General features: G+C 31.6%; 1 protein-coding gene across 1 annotated transcript in view; it reads right to left on the minus strand.

The window, feature by feature from the left end:
• Nucleotides 1–21,217, minus strand: part of LOC127737466 (tripeptidyl-peptidase 2-like) — a 48,822-nt gene extending 27,605 nt beyond the window's left edge. Inside the window, exons 1-12 of the mRNA XM_052248178.1 lie at nt 21,048–21,217; nt 14,244–14,372; nt 12,912–13,112; nt 11,922–12,046; nt 10,689–10,786; nt 9,407–9,472; nt 7,737–7,891; nt 7,305–7,381; nt 6,142–6,269; nt 4,100–4,199; nt 3,487–3,620; nt 2,744–2,874 (exon numbers count right to left, since the gene is read on the minus strand). Coding sequence (XP_052104138.1) covers nt 2,744–2,874; nt 3,487–3,620; nt 4,100–4,199; nt 6,142–6,269; nt 7,305–7,381; nt 7,737–7,891; nt 9,407–9,472; nt 10,689–10,786; nt 11,922–12,046; nt 12,912–13,112; nt 14,244–14,372; nt 21,048–21,209 — 1,506 coding nt within the window. The 5' untranslated portion in view covers nt 21,210–21,217. The remainder of the gene's footprint in view (nt 1–2,743; nt 2,875–3,486; nt 3,621–4,099; nt 4,200–6,141; nt 6,270–7,304; nt 7,382–7,736; nt 7,892–9,406; nt 9,473–10,688; nt 10,787–11,921; nt 12,047–12,911; nt 13,113–14,243; nt 14,373–21,047) is intronic.
• Nucleotides 21,218–26,229: the final 5,012 nt, after the last annotated feature.

The following is a 26,229-nucleotide window of genomic DNA, read 5'->3' on the forward strand; positions in this document are numbered from 1 at the left end:
AGTACAATTTCATAAATATCCATACACTTACACACAAGTTATTGTCATGAAACTAGAAAAATGCTTGTTTTTTGCCCCCTAATTCCTAAAATTTGGAGGCAATTACCCCCAAAATCAATCCCAGCATTCAAACCCTCAATCAGCATCATTTAACAGTAATATCTAAAAATGGAAATTACATAATAAAGGTATTAAAATAGAAAATGACATCATAGTCATGGCTAAAAATAAACAAAATCCTTAATCGGCAACATTTTACAGTAATATCTAAAAATAAAATTCCTTTGTAACCATAAAAGCCCATTTAAATACATCATGACAGATATTAAAATAGAAAATGACATCACAGTCATGGCTAAACATAGCAAAAACCTTAATCAGCATCATTTAACAGTAATATCTAAAAATAAAAATTTCTTTGCAACCATAAAAGTAAAATAGAAAATGACATCATAATCATAGCTAAAAATAAACAAACATTTTTTTTATTACCAAATTTTAAATGGAGTTTATTAAACTAAAACAATAAATTTGCAACCATAAAACCCCATTTAAACACATCATAAAAGTATTAAATAATTCAACTACATCATAAGGCTATAAAAATAGAAAATGACTTCATAGTCAAGGCTAAAGGTAAACAAAAAACCTTCATCAGCAAAATTTTATATTGGCAAATTTCCAATGAAGTTTATTATACTAAAATTGTTGGCAAATTTCCAATGCATTTATTAACAATAAAGTTATTGGCAAATTTCCAATTTACATAATTTAAAAGCAGTGTAAGTGAGATATTTAAATGAGTTTGAATTACCAACCTTACACTGCTTTTAAATAATGTTTTGTACTTATTTGTCTATTAACCTGGAAACCCTTGTTTTTTCACCTTTTTTTCCCTTATTATTTAAAGGTTTGAGCCATAACCCTACCCCAAAGCCAATTCTTAAATTCCAATGTAACCTAAATTTACAATATACATAACTTCAATTTAAGTTTTTGATAAAATCAAACCACATCATTATTATTTGCTTTTATATCTAAATCAGAAATAATTAACCAACTTTAAGTGGAAAATTTTCACACATCACGCCCCCCCAAACTCAATCCCAGCCTTCAGTTTGTGGTATGGTACCTTGCAGTACAATTTCACAGAGATCCAATTACTTAAACACAATTAATTGTTGGAAACTAAAAAAAAAAATGCTTATTTTTAACCCCTTTTTTAGCCCCTTATTCCTAAACATTTGAGCAATTATCCCCCAAACTCAATTCCAACTTTCTCTTTGTGATCAGAATTAACCAACTTAAAATGGAAAATTTTAAAGAAAAAAAAAAGGAAAAAAAATCCCCCCCCCCCCAAAAATTTTTTGACCCACTTCCCTTTGTGGTATGGTACCTTTAAGTACAATTTCAGAGAAATCCATACACTTGAACACAAGTTAATGTCTGGAAACTAAAAAAATGCTTATTTTTGCCCCCTTTTTTGGCCACTTATTAATAAATGTTTTGGGCAAACATTTTACAATAATATTTAAAACTGAAATTAATTTGTAACCTTAAAATTAAATAGAAAATGACATCATAGTCATAGCTAAAAATAAACAAACTATTGGTAAATTTCCAATATAAAATTGGCAAATTTCCAATGAAGTTTATTATACTAAAATAATTGGCAAATTTCCAATTTACATAATTCAAACATAGTGCAGGTGAGATATTTAAATGAGTTTGAATTACCAACCTTACACTGCTTTTAAATAATGTTCTTTACTCAATTATTTGTCTATTAAAATGGAAACCCTAGTTTTTTAACCTTTTTTCCCCTTATTCCTTAAACGAAAAAAAATAATTACCCCTTTTTTGACCCCCCCCCCTATGATTCATCCCCCCCCCCTTCCCCCCCAAACCAAGCTCAATAACAGCCTTGCCTTTGTGGTATGGTACCTTGTAATACAATTTTAGAGAGATCCATACACTTGAACACAAGTTATTGTCTAGAAACTAAAAAATGCTTATTTTTCACCCCTTTTTAGGCCCCTTATTACTAAACGTTTTGGGCAATTACCACAAAACTCAATTCCAGCTTTCCCTTTGCGAAATGGAACCTTGTAGTAAAATTTCAGAAAGATCCATACACTTACACACAAGTTATTGTCATGAAACTAGAAAAATGCTTGTTTTTTGCCCCCTTTTGGCCCCTTATTCCTAAAATTTCGAGGAAATTAACCCCAAAATCAATCCCATCATCGACCCTTTGTGATATGGAATCTTGTAGTACAATGTCAAAGAGATCCATACAATAACACACAAGTTATGTCTGGAAGTTACAAAAATGCTTATTTTCGGCCCCTTTTTGGCCCCTAATTATTTAACTGTTGGTACCATAACCCCCAAAATCAATCCCCACCTTCCTATTGTGGTATTGAACCTTATGGTAAAATTTCATAGAGATCCATTCACTTAAACTAAAGTTAGAGTGCGAAAACCATTGTGTATTCGGACGACGACGACGACAACGACGCCAACGTCATACCAATATACGACCACAAAATTTTTTTGCGGTCGTATAAAAAGCATACATTTCTATATTGTCTATTCTGACAGTTTGGTTTTATACATGAATAAAAACATAACTTAAAACATACATTTCTGTATTGCCTATTCTGACAATTGGGACTATATATATATATGACAGAATGCAAACACTTCTGACAGCGTCTACTTGTGACTGCTGATCTTATACCTGAATTAAACCATGTCCTAATGCAAACACTTCTATATTGTCTACTTTAACAGCCATATTCTCAAGAGCTCTCTTCACACTGAATGGTGTGTAACCTATTCCCATGGCTTTCAGTGCTGATAATACCAGACCTATAACACAAACATAAATTCTGAGTATTAAAATATGTAGAGGGCCTGTATATATTTGTGTCTAAAGCTTAAGGAAACACCTTATTTTGTGGGGAAAAAAAACATCTGGAAGATGTTCAACAATTCTGCTAAATGTTGTAATTTCAATATGGCAAATATATGCTACTAAAATTGTATTTAACTTTGACCTCTTTTAATACATTAGATGACACAATAAAATTAAGTTTGACGACTTCAAAAACAGAAGCCAAAAAAAAAGGACTCTGTTCAAATTAGGTCTCTTTCAACATTAATTCTCAATTTATATCTTAATATCATATCTGACAGTTTAACAAATTATTTAAATATTTCAATTTCTCATTGTATATAACTCATGTTCTTAAAAAGTCCATATGATCTATATAATCCCAATATACAGATCTTATTTTCCATCTATAAAGTGTGTCAGATACACTGAGCATTATATTATTATCATAAAAAAGCCTGCTCCCTGTGTTTTCTATTGCAATTATTTTCTTTAAAGTAATGAAATAACTCTAAGATCAGGGTAGATAACTGCAGTGAAACAAGTTTATAAATCTTATAATTAATGGCAAGTAATCCTAGTCATACCTAAACAACCACAAGCATTAGGTGAACTCATACTGGTCCCATTCATCAACTGACAACCTCTGAGAGTCCAGTTAGGAACTGATGCTATAGCTCCACCAGGGGCACTTATACATACACCTAGAGCCCCATCATGTCTGAAAATAGAGATCAAAAATAAGAATCAGTATATAATTGATGGTAAAGCTCAATACGGAACACATTTATACTGTTTTTATTCATTAGAGACTTAAGTGTTGAAAAAAGATGTTTGAAACTCTGTTAATTCATTCACAACTTAATCAAAATCTAGGTCAATTAGAGTTTGGCAGTTGGTATAGACATTTCTCTATATGTCTTCGCTGGTTTTTATGCTTTGGAGTTGTTGTCTCATTGATTAGCATCAAACTCCTTTTATTCATATCAAGACCACAACCACAAATTTTCTGTTTTTTGAAAATCAAGGGGTAAAACTCTTCAATCATTGTCAATGAAAAAATGTTGAATCCACTAAAACTAAATATGTTCTTGCCAAAAAAATCATATGCTTGTACTCTTCATACACTTGTTCAGTATTTTGTTATTTTACTTTTTGTTATTTGACTTTTTGTTAATAAGTTCACTAAAAGTCACCTACGTTGGACCTCTAGAAGACCATGTATACTGCATACAGGGTAACTTCTCTCTCAAGGAATATTCTGCAGACATCATTGCTGGAGAAACCTGAGCACCAACACCTGTAAACATACAAATTTCCTTCTTATACATTAATAAATCAAAGCCTTAAAGGCTGTAAAAGCAATTGCTGCCATGTTAATGTTTTGGGGACTATTATTTTTCATCCACATACATATAAGAATTAAACCTGACAGGAGTGTTGTCTAGTGAGAAGTAAGAAGGTTTTAACTTTATATCAATAAAAGACTTTAGCAGAAAGTCATTTTTGATATGTTTTATATTTCACAAGGACACAACACGTTTACCAGGCTAAAGTTGGGGTCAAATTTACATGTGCTGAAACATATAACTCAAAAAGAAATTATCCCCTGGTAGTGTTTGTAACTGGGCAGTAATTTCCTTTATTGATTTAATTTTAACAATTATCATAATTAATTTAAATTTAACCATTCAATTAAAACATTTCAACTTTCCAGACGCAAATGTTGAAAAACGGGAAAGAAATAAAATATCTTACAAGACATAAACATGTAAAAAATAAATATATATTTCAGCTTACTAAAAATATTTTCATAATGTTACTTTGTCTTCATTTCTTACAACTAAGTCCCAAACATTATTGCTCAGTTGATATGTGTCATCCTCATGTGGTACGAGATATCTATAATTCTCATGCAATCCCGAAAAGGGGGGTCATCACAGACAAACATGACATTAAATCGTCATTATACGAACAAGAACAAACAGCTCTTCGTTGCTTTGATATTTATCAATTTTCAGGAAACATAGCGAAAAATGATCTTCAATATTTCGAAAACATGTGAAATAAAATTGCAAACACGGTGGACCGTCGAGTGTCAACACACGTAGTAGACTCATCCACTGGAAAGATGAGGATAATGGTTTCATCATTTGTCATGCATAGCCAGTTTTGATTATGATATCCAAAAGGACGTACTTTTTTCAATCTATGAAACTAGAAAATTTCAAATTGTAAATATCTCTTCATCTGGACTTGGCATCTATCACGTTTTGACGGGTCCATTTCATTAGTAAGGTGATCCATAAATCTTACGGAGTTATGACAAAAAAGGAAAACGAACTTTTTGTTATGTGTTTTTAACAAGGGTTTCGTTCCGCTAAATTATTTGCGCAAACAAATCAACAAAATAGGTCAGTTAAGTTTGTCTATTTTTAGATTACAGGTAATCATTTGACACTACGTATAACCTGTGTAGTGATTTTGATTTTACGATTAATTTATGAATGAACGATAATTTTATGAATGAACAAGAGCACCTGGCCTCTTTCTTTGAAAAACACCAATTAAACATATAGAACCGTATTTAATAAGAGATAATTCAGTAAAATTTTCAATACTAAATCAACAACTGAAATGATTCCATATTTTGTTGAAACATCATACGAAAGGAGAACGGAATAGCAGGTATAAAAATGCACTTTTTTTCACTCGGACTTCTATGTTTTTTGATAGTGAAACGGTTGTCCCCCTAAATACAAAAATACATCTACAAGAACATATGCTGAAACCTCTTAAATCCACTAACGTTTTTCAAAAGTTTCAAGCTATGTTTTGCATTAGAAAACATACATAGGTGTTTAAGAATGACAGACCAGGAGCCTGTTTAACAAAATACTATGGCTTGATCTGGGCGGAGTCTCTGATTTGTGTCACAAAGATGGCCATACGCGATGGCATAAAAGCAATTGCTTTAAAAAGTATTAATGCAACTAAATGGAGAATAACTTTGGTGTATTCAATTTCTGTAACAACAGTATTATTTACAGTATTCAAGTGCTGTAAATATAAGTGCATCTGTGGTCCTTCCATGACAACCCACAGCAGACAAAGCAAGTCCATTATTACCATCAACAAACACACGTACACCTACTTATAAGTGCATCTGTGGTCCCTCCAGGAAAACCCACAGAAGACAAAGCAAGTCCATTATTACCAGCACTAGACATGTGTACACCTACCTATAAGTGCATCTGTGGTCCCTCCAGGACAACCGACAGTAGACAAAGCAGGTCCATTATTTCCAGCACTAGACACAAATATAACACCATGTTTTTTAACAGCTTCACTTAGAATATCACAAACACGCCTGAAAATATAGAATTCCATTTGATTAAAACAAATCAATTATTTATATTCATAAAAAAAATTTTTTTTTTTTCGAGTTTTCCAATTAGAGAACGTAAATTTTCTGAACAAAAGTAGTTTAAATACTCAAGAGACCATAAGTAATTATGACATACATAACAACTGACACAAAATATTATAAGCAAAATGAAATATAGTGTTATTCGCTGGAATAAATAGGCATGCTCTAATTTTTTTGTTATTCTTCTTGTAATAAATTTGCATATGATAGAATAAATTCTAGTGAAAAAAATAATGTTTACCAATCTTTTGCAAAATTCTGTTTGTTAGTCTCAGTATGCTGAATATTTATTTTAATACATATGTCTTTTACTTCTGGGTATAATGCATGGAAAAAATTTCAGGACATTTCCCCCAACATTTTGTTTAGTCCATCTTTTTCTCATTATCAACCACCAATAACTAAACAAGTACAGCATTTAGATTAGTCTGAAAATTGAAACTTATAGAGCTGAATCTATTCCACTGTTTGGCAAACACTGCATTATGATAGCTAATATTATAAATTTATCACCCATTTAAATAGAACAGCTATGCATATTTTTGCCAGTGCCACCAGTAAATTGATATTATCAGAATAGTATCCATGATATATCTTAAAGATTTACCTCTATTAATTTATCTTCAAATATATACATTAAATTACACTGCATTCTTACACATTTAGCACACTATCATGTATAAAATAGAATTCAACAAACAGCATAAGACAAACAAACTTTTCATTAGTGGCAGAGTTTACTGTAAAAAAAGATATTAACTTTTATGAACTTAATCTTTCCCCTTTTTTCTGTAATTTTAAGACAAGAAAAATTGAGCTTTGAATGAGCATATGCTGTACTTTCCTACCCCAGATTAAAAAAAATTACTATGATTTTTTTTTATTGTAACTGTGTAATGAATAACATAAGAATGACCAATTATAAACATACAGCTGTACAGTTTTATTTTATTAATAAACTGAAATCTACATTACCCAGAATTTGGCCAATTAGCTGCCTCTCCGTAGCTGTAGTTTACGAGGTCACATTTGTATTCAATTACTTTGATCATCTGAAAATATATAATAAACAATGCTAAAATATTTTGTTTTGCTTGAAAGATACTATTCTCTGATAACCTCTAAGACTATATGTATAATCTATATGTTTTCTATGTTATATTTTCTCCTCTCCTTTAATAAAGCAAATATTTAACAAGATAAGTATTATCATTATACATAAATTTTAAACAACATTAGTTTCATTATATGTAAAACTTTTTTAATGAAAGGAGGGCACAAAATATAAACAGTTAAATCCATAAACTTAATAACATATATCCAAGTACACGACAATACTGTACTAAACTACATGGAGTTAAAGGAAAAATCAATGCATAAAACAAGTCAATAAATATTGATACGTACAGCTCTGACTAGTGATGATCCACTTTCCATGGAACCTAATCTTGTGTCTCCTATTTTGATGGAGATAACCTGTGCACCTGGAGCCACACCATTCCTCTCTGGCGAGTCAGGGAAGAAACCTGCAGCAATACATGCTACATGTGTGGCATGGGATCCTAAAATTCACATATTTTACATTAATACTCATGTATGAATAATATGCACATATTATATAATGCACTGTTTCTATAAAGTGTACCACAAATTTGTCCTTATAAAAGAAAATAAAATCACCCAAATCAAATTTCAACTTTTTTAATGATATTAAAGTTCTCTAGTTACACTATGAAAACAAATTTTTTTTCCCTGCTCACCATATGTACAAAATCCAGCTAGTTTTTTCCAATGGAAAAATACTTTATACATTGTTCAACCTTGGCATCTTATATCTAGACTATATAAAAATGAGGAGATGCTGTATGATTACCAATGAGATAACTCTATCAAATACCAAATTGTGTAGAGGTTAGCAACTTTAGGTCACCATACAGCCTTCAACAAAAAGCAAAATCCATACTGAAAAGCAATCTATATAAGGCCTCGAAATGACAAATGTAAAACAATTCAAACGAAAAAAAACTAACGAGAAAACTAACGGCCTAATATATGTATAAAACAATAAACAAATATGATATACAGCAACAAACAATAACCACAGAATTACATCCTTGGGACATGCACATAAAGAATGCGGCTGGTTTAAACAAATTTACAGGTGCCCAGACCAGAGTTCTTGAAAAGTGGTGGTTTGAAGGTTTTGACCACCAAATTTTGCAAAGGACTGACACAATTTTGGTATTTTGCAAAAGAAATAATAGTGAGGACTAGCAAATTTTCTTCAAGGAACACCAGAGAAAAACAGTGTTTGAGAACTCTGCCAGCCCTCCCCTAATTCAGGACATTAGTAACAATCTCTAGGACATAACCATTATTATTGATACTCACCATCATTAGTAACAATCTCTAGGACATTACCATCATTATGGATACTCACCAGCATTAGTAACAATATCCAGGACATTCCCATCATTATGGATACTTGCCAGCATTAGTAACAATATCCAGGACATTAACATCATTATGGATACTTGCCAGCATTAGTAACAATATCCAGGACATTAACATTATTATGGATACTCATCAGCATTAGTCACAATCTCCAGGACATTAACATCATTATGGATACTCACCAGCATTAGTCACAATCTCCAGGACATTAACATCATTATGGATACTCACCAGCATTAGTAACAATCTCCAGGACATTAACATCATTATGGATACTCACCAGCATTAGTCACAATCTCCAGGACATTAACATCATTATGGATACTCACCAGCATTAGTAACAATATCCAGGACATTAACATCATTATGGATACTCACCAGCATTAGTCACAATCTCCAGGACATTACCATCATTATGGATACTCACCAGCATTAGTCACAATCTCCAGGACATTAACATCATTATGGATACTCACCAGCATTAGTAACAATATCCAGGACATGACCATCATTATGGATACTCATCAGCATTAGTCACAATCTCCAGGACATTACCATCATTATGGATACTCACCAGCATTAGTCACAATCTCCAGGACATTAACATCATTATGGATACTCACCAGCATTAGCAACAATCTCCAGGACATTCCCATCATTGTGGATACTAACTGTGTAATTCATCATATCTATACATATAGAAGAAAGTTTGAAGAGTTAAATTTAAAGATACAAAAAATAAGAATTCTTAAACATGGTGGTAAGAACAATACTTAATGTACATGAACAACTATAAATATCATGACATTACAGAATTTTTAGAACTAGGTCCTAAGAAAAAAAATATGGCTACAAACTGAATGATTAAGTTTATTTACTTCTTGGGTGTTTTGGGGGATAAGTTTTGCTGTTTACATTTCGATATCAACAACACAATTTAGCAAGCTATATGAATACCATACAATTTAATTAAAACCACATATATCATACATACAATTTAATTAAAACCACATATCTATTTGCACTGGCTAACATATTTGTTATAAAGATCTGGCAAAGTTTCATTAAAGGTTAGAATCAATTAATTATCTGATCAGCACACTTACTGAAGAACTATACGGTATAAATTATCATGCTTTTAAAAATAAAATACAAGTGGTCTGGGTCTAATGAAAGGCATCATAAATTCACCAATACTGGCTTCCAAAATTTCCTTCTTAAGGTAGAAAAAGAGGTATTAATCAATGAAAACAAATTTCTCTTGATACATCAAAATGTGTTTACAAAGTCAAAGTGATGCCTTCAATACAAAGCAAAAGCTCCCGCTGCTCAATGCAAGTATAAGAAGGCCCCTTGTACAGGTTTGAGGGGATTATAAGGATAACTTTTTTCTTAAAACAGATTTCTAATTAAATAGTAAATCTATCAACCTGTCTCTAAGTTGTGCATGGATACAAAACATGAGAAAAGTGTGACGAAAATATATGTTTTCATTCAACATATTGAAAATTTCTCAGTATTTCTTAAAAAAAAGTGTGACAAAAACATTTGTTAACATTCAAAATATTGGCAAATTCAGTCTGCAAACAGGAAGAAGTTGTCTGACAGATAAAAAAAAATCATTACTGTCAAACTGCTGACCAAATATGAAGTCATTCTGTTCTGTATTTCCTGAAAAAAGTGTGATGAAAATATTTGTTGGACAGACAGGCAAATAGACTGGACAAAATGAATGCAAAATTGAATATATGAATTGCAAATTCAAGTGTTGTGGTATACATATAGTCCTCAGAATGTGACCATTGCATTGTTCTTACCAGAAATATATGTGGCATATCTTAATAGAAATAAATGAAGTTCTTGTTTTAACCAAATGAAATATTATAATGATAAACCACAACATACCGTCTCTACTAAATGTAGCAAACTGTCTCTCTTCCCTGTAACTGGCCAGAAGTTTACATTCACCAAGATTTCCTTCCTCACTTGTATCAACACAAGCCCTAAAACAATAACATTAATATTAACACCAGCTCTAAAACATTAATATTACTAAGAAAATTTGAAGTCTTTATCATTGCTGCAATATGAACTCCATTGAAAATTATTATCATTTTGATATGACTTGTCCAGCTTATAGGCTTTTGAGCTTAATATTTTTGTCTAAATATGTTTGTTCCTGGCCTATAATATATAAGTATGTAAAATTTTGTATCACTAATTTGAACAACACGTAGATCTTTGCTGTTGAAACTTTGTTCTTTATTAAAGGAAAATTAGAAACTACAATCACAATCAATTACTTATTATTGTTGAGGTATGATTGCCAATAAGACAACTATCCACCAAAGTTTAAATGAAGTGGATGTAAGCAATTATAGGCAACATATAAATATTAACACAAGCTTTATAAATATAATAGCTTAACATTACTATAAATATATACACAAGCTCTAAAAGCATTTTCTGCATGAAAAATAGCTCTTTCCTTTATAAATTTGTTGATTCCTAGTACACTGTATTTCATTTGCTTTTTATCAATTCTTTTTTTTATTGAGACTCTTTATTGTATTCTGTACCATTTAATAAATTTACAGAACAAAAAAACTGAAGAAACTTTTAACCCTGCTTTCCAAATTATGCGACTTCTTTAATTTCTTGTTCAAGTGAGTGGTCATCCTGTTAGTAGCTGCAAGTATTTCATTGTGTATTTTACTTTGTCTATATAGTTACAAAAGGAGGTTAACATATAGAACTAGTTTAACATCACCACATTTTCTGTTTGCCCAATTCAGACTATCTGGACCATGTGTTGTTCTATATTCTTTGTTTGTATCTATTTTTTCGAATAAGTAATGTGTTAGGGGTTGGTGCGGTCTGTTGAACTGTCCATCATACAAATGTTGGTAGTTCCTGTTATCTTTTTAACATATATGTATGATCGATATGAACAATCAATATAATTTAAAAGAGAAGTTTAACAAGCATACCTGGACTATGCTTTGAACATCATAAGTTTTCTTCTGTCTTTTATTTTGGTGTTGCTAACCCCATGTCATTTTTATGTGTTATTATTATAATTTTCCCCATATAAATATTGGATTAAAAGGAGCTCAATTGTGTCTATATTTGAACTACCTCCATGTATTTCCATCAAAGAAGACAAGACAATCATATACTGGTCCACAGTCAGTGTATTTCTTGTCAAAGTTAGTTAAGATGTCTATCTGGGCCTGCAGATCTTCTCTTATCAACTTTTCTTCCTGTAAAAAAACATATTGACAGTAAATCTTCAACTTAACCTTATATGGCTTGATTTGTCTATTATAGCTCAAATGAACTGCAGACAATTATCTTACATATTTCTACAAAATCATTTAGATGCAAATTAGAATCAAATAGTGATATCTAGGGTCATACCCTAAATGAAGTATCATAGTACTTGGATTTCTTATTTCATCTCCTGTTTTAAATATTTATGGGGTGCTGTGTTTTATCTAGTTTCCCAAGAGTATGCAAAGATGGAAAAACATGTTGTTGCAGTCAGTATGTCTATAAACATTTCCTAGATACAACACCGGTTCAATAATTAGGCACCTGGATTGCTCACCTGGATTTAAACCTCTGCAGTATTTATTTTTTGTGTGTATGTTTGCTGTGATTTTTTTTGAAATTGTTGCATCATTTCTGTTAGTATAGCATGTAAACTTTATTCAAGAGTAGCTGCCATATTGGTAAAGTTAATGGATCAAAAACTATATTTCTCATGGACAACCAGTTGAAGATCATTACCGGTATATGGATATTACTATTATTGATGATCAAGTAACCAACAATCAAATATTTTGTTCTAGTTTGGATCATAAATATATCTGGAAGGACTGTAGATAGTAATTCACCTTAGGTTGTGAAAAAGTTTTGTTTTCAGTTATAAGGTAGAAATTCATGTGTGATGGGAAAGGAGTCTTTCTTTCAGCTATAAGATAGTAATTAACCTGAGATTGGAAAAGATTTTGATTTTAGTTATAAGCTAGTAAATCACATGTGAATCTTCTTTGAAAGATAGTAATTCACTTATAAAAAGTATGACCTGGAAGGATTCTTGATATTTTTAAGGTAGTAATTTACTTGTGATGGGGAAGGAGTTTTTGCATCAAATTCCTCCAGTCTTCTCGAAGCTTCAGCTAAAGCCACTCTGTTGGGTGGGTCCCACTTCTTTTCTCTCCTGTCTTTTGTCATTCTATCTTTTAGAATCCTTGGAAACAAATCATATGCTGGTTTAACACCAATATGGTATTGTCCAGAAGGATTATTCCAATCATCTGGAATCTACAATATAAATATCATTTCTTTATTCTATACTGAAGTTGCATCAAGACCTCAAGCAATCCTACCATTATATCCATCTCATACTGTTTTTGGTCATGAAAAATCTAACTTTGTAAAGAACCACACTGATTCCAACAACAAATACCCTATTTTTGAGTTTGCTAAATTGATATTTCAATTTACAGAACAAAAATAGGTAATAATTGTGCACCTCTTTTTTTCGTACTCTTATGAAGCAGAATTCATACAGAACCTTCTCCAAGACATAATTAAAAAGCTTCTTGTCAAGTTCTTTAGTTAAAGTTAACTTATTGATATATTGATGATGACGTCCTATCACTCATTAACCCACATTTTTGTGAGTGCTTGCATCTCATATATCTCAGTGATATCAAGAATATATGTACCTCCAAAACTAGGTGGTCTGCTTCAGATCTTGATCATTTCCTACATGTAGATATTTGACACAAATGGATGACATCAAAGTAGAATCTATGACAAATGTGAAGATTTCAATTTTCCAATTGTCAACTTCCCATTTATCAGCATTAGAATACCCTCTGCCCCATCATATGTGGTTTGAAGAAAATATGTACACACACACATGATGTATGCTTGTGCATGTTCACACTATACAGACTTCATTAACAGGTCCTACTTACACAAACACAGTTATAACTTATAAGGAAGAACAACTTACATGTACATAATTTTACAGTCACCATCTCTAATTAGATGACCGATACAATGTGTTGATGTCTCAACTCACCAGCCACTTGCTTTCACAGTCTTAGATCTTTAGATACCAGAAAAGTCAACAAAAATTTTGGAATCAGTGTGGATTGTTTTGGCGGGTGATGCATCCATCTTTCAATTCATATGAATATGGTAACTTTCAATTTAAATTAAACTATTAGAATGACCATGATGACTCAGTTATTATAGCAAGATAACTTATTCTTAAGAAATATTACTAGCCTTGAACAACTTGTCAACAGTTTAAGTAGTACCATGCCTAAAATGTTTCACCTCAATTTTGTTTCATATACATGTATTATTATTAATATGAATACCTTAAATTTTGTAATTTCAAAAAAAATAGTATTGAAGATTTAATTATTTTAAATCTACCTTTAGTGTCCTTCCTGTTAGTCCTGTTATTTCACCATCTTTAACATCTACTATAGTTGATGTATCACAATCCCCTGACCCTGTTGTATCAATCATGTCCACGATCTTAGGTTTCCCATCACTTGTCACCTGAAAGAAACAGTTTCTACATATATTTGTTCAAATATCAATGTAAACTATATTTAAATAAAATTGAGAATGTCTATTTTAGAGAAGTTGTTGCTCAGAGTTGCGGCCTAATAAACAGAATTTACCCACATTTCCTTTCAAACAGATATTTTTAAAACATAAAAAAAGCTGTCACAATCCAAGACTACTCATTACATAATGAAGAAATCAAACATTAAACCATAGGTAAACCAGATACTAAAATAACAACAGGTTGTAGGTATTCCTATGGGCACCTCTTTAATAGCACACTTGTTCTTATATGGCTATGAGTCAACTCAACTTGTTTGCTATGCCTGTGTCTGTATTGATGTTTTGGATTTCAGTGAAGGTAATCTATGTATTGCTGGTAAAATATTAAGTCAAGGATTTCATTACCACAAGTTACATGGTACTTAAAACCGGTACTAAATTCAATCATACTCATAGATACAAAGATTTGGTTTGGAAGTTTGGCTGCACCTGCAGAAAACTTATAATAAACAGGATAACACATCCTTTACAGTTAAGTTGTTTACAGAGCCCGCAAACTTAGATACATGTACTATAGCCAGTGTTCTCCCCAGGATTTTTGGATAGCACCAGGGTAACGCGTGTGAACAGCTTGGTGAAATGATTCATACAATCAGTTGTGTCGCGTGGCGTCGCTATATTTCTAGTTACTGCAGTTTTTATGTCTCTTGTTTAGTTTTAATACTGTGGTACTGTGTTATGTCAGAATATTATTGGTTAAAAAGATCAATAAACAGTTTGTATACTTTTAATATTTTTTTAAAATAAATAAAACATGATTCATTACATAATATTCATCTAAATTTAAAGTAATTAAATCTTTTATAAAATCCATGATCAATAAAAATAAAATATCATTCAAACAGGAACATATATATTGTTAGATATACTGTTCCCAGATTCAAAAGAGAACAAAAATGTTCAATTTAAAAAACCTTTCTAGTTTCTAGAAAGAAAGTTGTTGTATGTGAAAGGATTCCTGTCATAAGGAGATATAAAATTAACAAGAAACAAAATTGTGTAATAATCTGAACCAGTTTCTATCTTAAATTTTAATAAAAAGAAATTTTTCATAAATTTTAAAACATTTTGCCATAGATTTCATGAACATGTAAATATTAGCCTTTCTTGTCTTTGGTGATAATCAAACATAGATACAGACTTAATACTGCACTGAAATCCAAATCTTTATTTGTCATGATCCATTTCAAAAGAATTGCTAAATCTATAAATTTATCTTAGGTCTATAGATCTATAAGTAACATATTCAATGTCAACAACAAAGTCTCCCTATTTTCCCGCCTAAATGACAGGAAGTAGATATAAATAGATTTAACATGTGCTTATGGATTAAAATTGCAAGATCACTTCTGTTATTCATTAATGATCATATGGATATATATATCCAGTTTTAAGGTACAGTCATGCATTTTATTTATAAAATAGAATAGATTGCAGTTAATTGTAAATAATCTTGAATATTCTACATGAACTAACTGGGTCATGTGATCCTTCTCCTTTGAATTACTTGTTGACAGTTTGAAACCGGAATAGCATGCAATAAATATGTCATAATTAAAGATAAATTTGGCCATGGTTTAATCAGAGACATATAAAACTATAATATAAGTATTGAGCTGACTTTATAATGTACAAAATATGTACCGCCGTGTGTACAACTATCGGGTCAACACGGTTTGTGTACAAAGTATTTGCCGACTTGTCAGGTGGTGAGTGAAGCCTTAAAATAGTTATCTTTGATCATAAAGTTATGATCTCTAAATTAAAACACAAAAGAATCATGTAATAAAATGCTTCGCTGGGGCGCAGCTTGATACGACCGCAGAGGTCGAACCCTGAACAGTTGGGGCAAGTATGGACACAACATTCAAGCTTGATACAGCTCTGAATTTGGATTGTTATTAAATATTTGACACAACATAGGTTTCTGACACAGAAAGAATGTGGTCTAAGAACTTGAATTTTTTTAATTTACCTATTATGGTCCAATGTCCAAAATCAAAATACATGGTTAGATTCAGCATATCAAAGAACCCCATATATTCAATTTTTGTTAAAATCAAACAAAGTTTAATTTTGGACCCCAACTTGGACAAACTTGAAAACTGGGCCCATAATCAAAAATCTAAACACATGTTTAGATTCAGCATATCAAAGAACCCCAAGAATTCAATTTTTGCTAAAATCAAACTAAGTTTAATTTTGGACCCTTTGGACCTTAATGTAGACCAATTTAAAAAACGGGACTTAAAATTAAAAATCTAAATACACGGTTAGATTTGGAATATCAAAGAACCCCAATAATTCAATTTTTGATGAAATCAAACAAAGTTTAATTTTGGACCCTTTTGACCTCAATATGAACCAATTTGATAGCGGGGCCCACAAATAAAAATTCTAAATTCATGGTTAGATTCAGCATATCAAAGAACCCCATATATTCAATTTTTGTTGAAATCAAAAAAAGTTTAATTTTGGACCCCAACTTGGACCAACTAGAAAACTGGGCCCATAATCAAAAATCTAAACACATGTTTAGATTCAGCATATCAAAGAACCCCAAGAATTCAATTTTTGTTAAAATCAAACTAAGTTTAATTTTGGACCCTTTGGACCTCAATGAAGACCAATTTAAAAAACGGGACCCAAATTAAAAATCTAAAAACACGGTTAGATTTGGCATATCAAAGAACCCCAATAATTCAATTTTCGATGAAATCAAACAAAGTTTAATTTTGGACCCTTTTGACCTCAATATGAACCAATTTGAAAGCGGGGCCTACAAATAAAAAATCTAAATACATGGTTATATTCAGCATATCAAAGAACCTCATGCATATATTCAATTTTTGTTGAAATCAAACAAAGTTTAATTTTGGACCCCAATTTGGACCAACTTGAAAACTGGGCCAAAAATCTAAATACATGTTTAGATTCAGCATATCAAAGAACCTCATATATTCAATTTTTGCTAAAATCAAACAAAGTTTAATTTTGGACCCTTTGGACATTAATGTAGACCAATTTGAAAACTGGACCCAAAATTAAAAATCTAAATACACTGTTAGATTCGGCATAACAAATAAATAAATGTGATCAAAGATTTTACAAATCTAATGCGCCATACTGTGCAATTAAAGATTACTTCTTGAAATTTTTCAATATTTGAAATTTGAAAAAAAATAATATTTGAAGAATAATTCTTTTTAATTTCTGAAATCTGAAATGAGAAAAAATTGGCCCCCCACAATTTCTTTTTATCCCCCCCCCCTTTTTCCCCCCAAAAAATTCTTTCCCTCAAGATATGGTCATAATCTCAATTCAAATTTCCAATGGAGTTGGCAACCATAATTACCCATTTAAATTTACCATAGTGCTAACTTAATCTATTTTATAATAGAATTAATAAAAATATAGTGTCAAATCTTTCATATGGATTTTTTTGTAAAAAAAAAAGATGAAAACATTTGCAGATATTTTTACTGGTCTTCCTTTATAAATATGCATTTCTTTAAACATAATTTAAAAGCAGTGTAAGGGAAGTAACCAAAACGTTGTATTTGGATTACCTCCCTTACACTGTTTTAGATTATCTTTATTGTTCATTAACCATTACTTTATACATAATTTAAAAGCAGTGTAAGGGAGATAATTTCAATGATGTATTTGATTTATCTCCCTTACACTGCTTAAATTATGTTTTGTACTAAAGTATTTGTCCATTAACCAGGACAACCTTGTTTTTCCCCCTTTTTTGCCCCTAATTCCTAAACGGTTTGAGCCATAACCCCCCAAAGCAAATCCTAACCATCCCTTTGTGGTATGGAAACTTGTAGTATAATTTCAGAGAGATCCATACACCGTTCCACAGTTATTGTCTGGAAACTAGAAAATGCTCATTTTTGGCCCCTTTTTGGCCCCTAATTCCTTAACTGTTGGTACCATAACCCCCAAAATCAATCCCAACCTTCCTTTTGTGGTATTTAACCTTATGGTCAAATTTCAAAAAGATCCATTCACTTAAACTAAAGTTAGAGTGCGAAAACCAATATGTATTCGGACGACGACGCCGGACGACGACGACGACGCCGGACGACGACGACGACGACGACGACGACGACGCCAACGTCATACCAATATACGACCACAAAATTTTTTTGCGGTCGTATAAAAAGTGTTAATTACATCGGTTAAATCCAATCAACAAAGGTTAACCTCATAAAGGTAAATCAATCACGTGGTGTAAACAATATGTGTTGAACTGGTTTGAACTGGTCAAATTTCACCTGGATTTTTATACCGCACGGAAAAGATTTAACAAATCGTTTAAAACTTTACCGATTTAAGATTTTTTAACTGAAAATTTTAGCACCACGGAGAAAAATTATACATCGCGGTAAGAACGATACCACCATGGTGAAAAATTATACATCGCGGGCCCGCTGCCCTTTAAGGGCCTGGGGAGAACACTGCTATAGCAAACTTATCAATCATTTAAACAAACTTATTCTAAAAGTTCTTAAAAATGGCTGGACTATTTCTTTCTTATCTTATTGTTGACAATATAAATTATCTTTGGTTATCAAACAATAATTTTAAGCATAACTTAAGAGTGACATAATAAAAAGTATTTAGTTAAATCCACATTTAGTAAATAACAAAAGGTGCTAATTCATTTTATTCATCTATCAATTAAATGTATTCTTAAGACCACAACTTGGATGAAAACAATTACAGAAATTATATTAATCCTTAATCTCAGATATTTAACAAAAATCTAATCTTGGCAGTTTGCAAAAAGGCTGAAAACTGCAACAAATAGTTTTAACTATTAATTCTTAAAAACTAATCTGAAATCTAAATAATAAAATTAACTTGAATTTCTTAGACTTTTAACATAAAGATAAATATGAATTTATCTCAGGGAGATTATTATCCTCAATATATTGCCAATGAAAACCTTTGCACAGGGGCAAATATAAAATCACTTTGATAGTTGTCTCTGATTTTAACTGTGTTCTTTTCTCTTTTCAATATGGTTTCAGAGTGCTTGTCTTTGGGCTTTAAACTCTTAATGATGTAAAAACTCTTATTTTGGTGCTTTGTGTCTATTGTTTTAATATTAGTTATTTTTGTGCCTCGTACCAATTTTTTGAGTTAGGCCAATTGCAACTGATTTTTACAATGTGTTCTAATGTTGTGCTGTAATACCACTGTCCCAGGTTAGGGGAGGGTTGAGCGCTCACAGACCTGTTTAACCACGCCACTTTCTTAATGTGCCTGTCCCAAGTCAGGAGCCTGTAGTTCAGTGGTTGTTGGTTCATGTCTGTCATATTTTTTTTGTGGTAATTGGTTTGTTATAAGTTAAGCTGTTAGTTTTTTCAATTGAATTGTTTCACATTTTTCATATCGGGGCCTTTTAAAGCAGACTATACAGTATGAGTTTTTTTTTCATTGTTGAAGGCCGTACTGTTGCCTAAAATTGTGTACATTCACTTCAATTGAACTTTGTTGAATAGTTGTCTCATTGGCAATCATACCACATCTCCTTATTTTTATATTAAAAGTTATTAGAAAAAGCAATTGGTGAAACTGTGTATCTGATAGTGTAAACAGAAATGAGCAAGCACTCATTGACAAGTCGTTTATAGTATCACATTAGGATCAGAATAATTCTGTAGAAAGAAACCCTAAATACGCATACAGTAGAATCCCCTGTGGCCACGCGGCCAGTGATATTGTTCAAAAGTAGGGTCGGTCGGGTAACCGTAAACAGACATATATTTTTTTTTGGCCTTAGCCTTCCAAAACGACAAAAATGGTTAAAATTGATAAGTTCAAGCATAACTTTATAATTGCAATCCCATGATAAACTATATTTAGACATTTTATATAAAAAAAAAAATACATCATCAGATAAAATTGGTTTCATTTTTGGTCAAATTTTTATCAAATGTAATATATTTTACTCCGCATCCTTGGCAGTCTGTTTGGTTCAAACTGAACTATATTTCGTAGTTTAAAATCTTTCCTATATTCAAAATTATTTATTTTTAGAAGGCATGCCTGAAATCACCTGAAATTTGAAGAACTGTCAAAACAGGGGTTTCCCTTATTTTGGACACACATTACATAAAATCATACATAAAAAATAGATTTCATGAAATTAAAGTATGTTATGAAATTGTTCACATGATTATTAATTTTATGAGATTACCATAGTGATGCCAAAAGTCTTAGGTACGCTGATACAACGGACTGCACCTAACATGTAGTACCACAATGTTTTTTTTTCAAAAATATTTTGTTACTGGTAGGATTGATTTTGAGGGCATCAATATGGTTACTATTAATTATATAATCTTGATTGTAATTTCCATCCTTATTGAATATTGTACAGTTGTACAATGCAATGTAGACTTTCTGTAACATCATCAAATAATATAATCAGTGATTTTGAATTGCTTTCAAAATACTTGAGTCATTTTATTTGGTATCTTTACTGACAATACTTTAATTTATGCAATTTGAATTATGGTGTTGATAAATGACATTGATTTTGTCATGCTTTGTCATTGTTGACATAATTTTCCATCCCCTTACCTGTAGACCAGGTGCACCTGGGTCAACCCCAGTGTCAAGGATTGCTATCAATACATTTCTCCCATCGTGATCAGGGTATTTATCTAAGAATGAAGCTGCTCCTGTCTCTTTTTTAGGCAATAATCCATGTACAGGAAAGTCGATGTCAATTGTTGACGCCATGTTTGTGGCAGACGATTACTGGTGTGAGAAAACGCTTGACATCAACGATGGAAATTATAATTCAATTTCAAGCGTTTATGAGACACATACAAAAAATTCTTGACGACTACTCTATAGATGCAGTAAAGAACCAACTGCATTCAACATGTTCAATAAAAACTGATAGCCGTGCGCAAAATTATACAGATTATTTCACACATTACTATTTTTTTTTAACTTCTTTGATTCTAAATTTCCAGAAACAAAACTGTTTATTAATGGAGTTAAAACATGTTTGTTACAAATATTTTGTAAAGATGAAAAAAATGCTTGTCTCAAGCAAAACGCGCAATCATTCCTCACCATCAACCTAAGACGACTGGACAACAATCAATTAATTAATTAAGTTTAGTTATATATAAGAAATATAGTAGTTTCTATAAATATATACAGTACTGACTTATAAATATATTCTCAGCTTGATTTCAGTGCAGCTGACTGGTTTGTTCCGTACTCACAATATACATTCCTGGTATATGCAATGTATAACCAAAATACAAGATTAAACAAGCCAGACGTTGATTAAAGAACTGTTCAAAACATTGCCTTTTCCATCGACAGTATTTGATAAAACTGTTAAAACTTCTTATTACATGTAAAATTATGTTTCGTGGAATATTATAATTCAATAAGTGTCCAATATTCATGTAATATGATGGAAATATACTCCCTAAATTGTATCCAACATATTTTTGCACCATCAAAACATCTGGTATTTCTTAAATTGAAAGTGGGAAATTATTTGAAAAACGAGATCTTCATGTACTTGCCTAGCCTGAAAATAAGTAATCTATCATAAAAAAGTAATTGAAACCATACTCTATGATACTCAACCACCAACTAATGTGTGTGTAAAACAGTTATTAAACCATACCCGAAGTGCCTTATTCAATCTCACACACTTGTTCAAAGTGTGTAAAATAGTGGATAAAATCATGCTTCATGGCGCCTAAGTTACATATATAGCCACACTGCTGACAGCTTTATGTAAAATGGTGCATTAAACCATGCCTCATGGCTCCCAACATCAAACGCCTGTATGTATGTAAAATAGTGTACTAAACCATGCTTCATGGTGCGCCATCTTCAACTTTTGCATATAAAATAGAACATTTAACCTGCTGCAAATTACCCAAGTTTGTCTTCCACTGCTGATTGTAAAATTCTCAAATGGTTCATTAAACAATGCTTCATGACGCCGGACCTCAAAATATTGCATGTGACATAGCAAGCGCATTGAGCCACGCGACATAGTACCAAATCACCAACTCTTGTATTCAAAATAGTGCCTTAAAACAGCTTTACTATATATAACTCTTGTATTCAAAATAGTGCCTTAAAACAGCTTTACTATATATAACTCTTGTATTCAAAATAGTGCCTTAAAACAGCTTTACTATATATAACTCTTGTATTCAAAATAGTGCCTTAAAACAGCTTCACTATATATAACTCTTGTATTCAAAATAGTGCCTTAAAACAGCTTCACTATATATAACTCTTGTATTCAAAATAGTGCCTTAAAACAGCTTTACTATATATAACTCTTGTATTCAAAATAGTGCCTTAAAACAGCTTCACTATATATAACTCTTGTATTCAAAATAGTGCCTTAAAACAGCTTCACTATATATAACTCTTGTATTCAAAATAGTGCCTTAAAACAGCTTCACTATATATAACTCTTGTATTCAAAATAGTGCCTTAAAACAGCTTCACTATATATAACTCTTGTATTCAAAATAGTGCCTTAAAACAGCTTCACTATATATAACTCTTGTATTCAAAATAGTGCCTTAAAACAGCTTCACTATATATAACTCTTGTATTCAAAATAGTGCCTTAAAACAGCTTCACTATATATAACTCTTGTATTCAAAATAGTGCCTTAAAACAGCTTCACTATATATAACTCTTGTATTCAAAATAGTGCCTTAAAACAGCTTCACTATATATAACTCTTGTATTCAAAATAGTGCCTTAAAACAGCTTCACTATATATAACTCTTGTATTCAAAATAGTGCCTTAAAACAGCTTCACTATATATAACTCTTGTATTCAAAATAGTGCCTTAAAACAGCTTCACTATATATAACTCTTGTATTCAAAATAGTGCCTTAAAACAGCTTTACTATATATAACTCTTGTATTCAAAATAGTGCCTTAAAACAGCTTCACTATATATAACTCTTGTATTCAAAATAGTGCCTTAAAACAGCTTTACTATATATAACTCTTGTATTTTAAACAACACATTTACAAAACCCTTTTTTGCACCCAAGTTAACCTACCACCACTGTATGTAAAATTGAGCTTCAAGACACCAAAACTCAAACTCAAAATGATTGCCAATGAGACAACTATCCACCAAAGTTCAAATGAAGTGGATGTAAGCAATTATAGGCAATCGTACGGCCTTCAACAATGAAAAAAACCACTACCGTATAGGTGTATAAAAGGCCCCGACATGAAAATTATGAATCAATTCAATTGAGAAAACTACCGGCTTAATTTATAACAAAACAATTTACGAAAAACAAATATGACAGACGTACTTTGACCTATAATGGCTTACTTTTATAAATTTTGACTTGGATGGGGAGTTGTCTCATTGGCACTCATACCACATTTTCTTATATCTATAAACCAACGACAACCACTGAACTACAGGCTCCTGACTTGGGACAGGCACATAAAGAATGTGGCAGGGTTAAACATGTTTGTGAGCGCTCAACCCTTCCCCTAATCTGGGACAGTGGCGTAACAGCAAAACATAAGAACAATTTAAACTATAAAAATCAGTTGAAAAAGGCTTGCATTGTATCATAGATCAAATTTATTTGTTCAGTGTATGTTCACTGGTGTTTATATGTCTTTTGATTGAGTTAAGCCATTTCAATTGATATTTTATAGTGTGTCTTTCTATGTTGTGATGTTACACTATTGTTTCTGATAGGGGTGAAGGTTTGGTACCATTAAAACGTTTAAACCCGCTGCAATTGTTTGCACCTGTCCTAAATCAGGAATCTGATGTTCAGTAGTTGTCGTTTGTTGATGTGGTTCATAAGTGTTTCTCGTTTCTCGTTTTTTATATAGATAAGACCGTTGGTTTTCCCGTTTGAATGGTTTTATACTAGTAATTTTTGGGGCCCTTTATAGCTTGCTGTTCGGTGTGAGCCAAGGCTCCGTGTTGAAGACCGTACTTTGACCTATAATGGTTTACTTTTATAAACTTTGACTTGGATGGAGAGTTGTCCTCATTGGCACTCATACCACATCTTCTTATATCTATTAACTCATCAGATCGAGACAAAGAAAAACATCAAACAAATGCAAAGACAGGACATGGCAGGGTATATACCCATCCCTCATCCCTAACAACAAAAAAAGACACAAGTACAGATCTGAGAGTACTCGCAGTTACTGACAGCTAGTTGAAAGCCAATAACATCTAATAAAAAAATCATGTATCTTAGACTAAAATATCAATCAGTACACATCCAACATCCACTATATTTAATGTAACGACGTCATTAACAGTCATAGAAAAACAACACATTTACAAAACCATGTTTTTTTGCACCCAAGTTAACCTACCACCACTGTATGTAAAATGGTGCTTCATGGCACCAAAACTCAAAGTCTTATAAAAATAAAGAGATGTGGTATGAATGCCAATGAGACAACTATCCACCAAAGTCTAAACGAAGTGGATGTAAACAATTATAGGCAATCGCACGGCCTTCAACAATGAGAAAACCCATACTGTATAGTCGGCTATAAAAGCCCCCGACAAGAAAAATATGAAACAATTCAATTGAGAAAACTAACGGTCTAATTTATAACAAAACAATTTACGAAAAACAAATATGACAGACAAAAACCAACAACAACCACTGAATGTGTGTACAAATAATGCACTTGCATTGCTGTTTGTAAAATGAGACTTTAATCATGTTTGATGGGATGTAAAATAGTGCTTTAAACCATGTACATGGTGCTCTACCCCTAACTAGCGTATATAAAATATTGCACCCAAACCATGTTGTATCTGGTATTCATTTCCGTTTTCACGTTTTATGTATAACATTGATTGTGTAAACTTTACTATTTTAAAACAACAATACTGTTATTTAAGTCCAAAAGATCATTTGATGATAACTCCGACGGCTGACGTTAATTTTCTACAGAATTTGATGCGTCAAACAAAAAATGCTCAGTCAGGAAAGCCAAAGATGTATTTAATAAATATTTTATAAAATTTATATTGTAATTTGGGTTAACATCATTGAAAAAAATGTTTTATTAAAATGATATTGTAATTTGGGTTAACAACATGGAAAAGATAAACACATACAATTCAAGGAAAAGCTAAAATACAATCCAAACTACAATTGGTAATTGACTGCATCGTGTACTTTGAAATGTAACACAATGAACAGCGGCTTTTTGTTAGGTCATATCAACTTTAAACAAATTATTGAACATGTTATACATGATTTTTTTAACAAAAGCTTATTTGATCATAAATGATATAAACATGTCGAAAGTATATGCGACTTGTCTCTAAAGGACGGGTGTTAAATCGATTTCGAACGAGTCGCCATTATTCAGTTCTTCGGTTCGCACTCCCCCCTGTATTGTGATGTAAACGACATTTATATAGCAACGGGTTTATTATCTGAAATATGTATTATTTGCTCCAATAGTATAAACTTAACAATAAAATATAAATGGACATTAAAATTATATTGATCTCCAACTATAAATGAGGGTGACAAAAGGTATTACTAAGGACACTCCAGTTTGTAATAAAGAATTTGAACATTTAATGTATTAAGTAGAATTATCTCTGCCTTCACTCTAGATCATACAAACAAATATGTTGAAACGATTCTGTAGTTTGTGAGAAAGGACAAATACAGCAACATGGTAAGATTCTTATATTACTTCGGGTCTTCTACATTTTCACGGTTCAAA

This window comes from Mytilus californianus, unplaced genomic scaffold (genome assembly GCF_021869535.1).
Source record: "Mytilus californianus isolate M0D057914Y unplaced genomic scaffold, xbMytCali1.0.p SCAF_4, whole genome shotgun sequence".
NCBI classification, from domain to species: domain Eukaryota; kingdom Metazoa; phylum Mollusca; class Bivalvia; order Mytilida; family Mytilidae; genus Mytilus; species Mytilus californianus.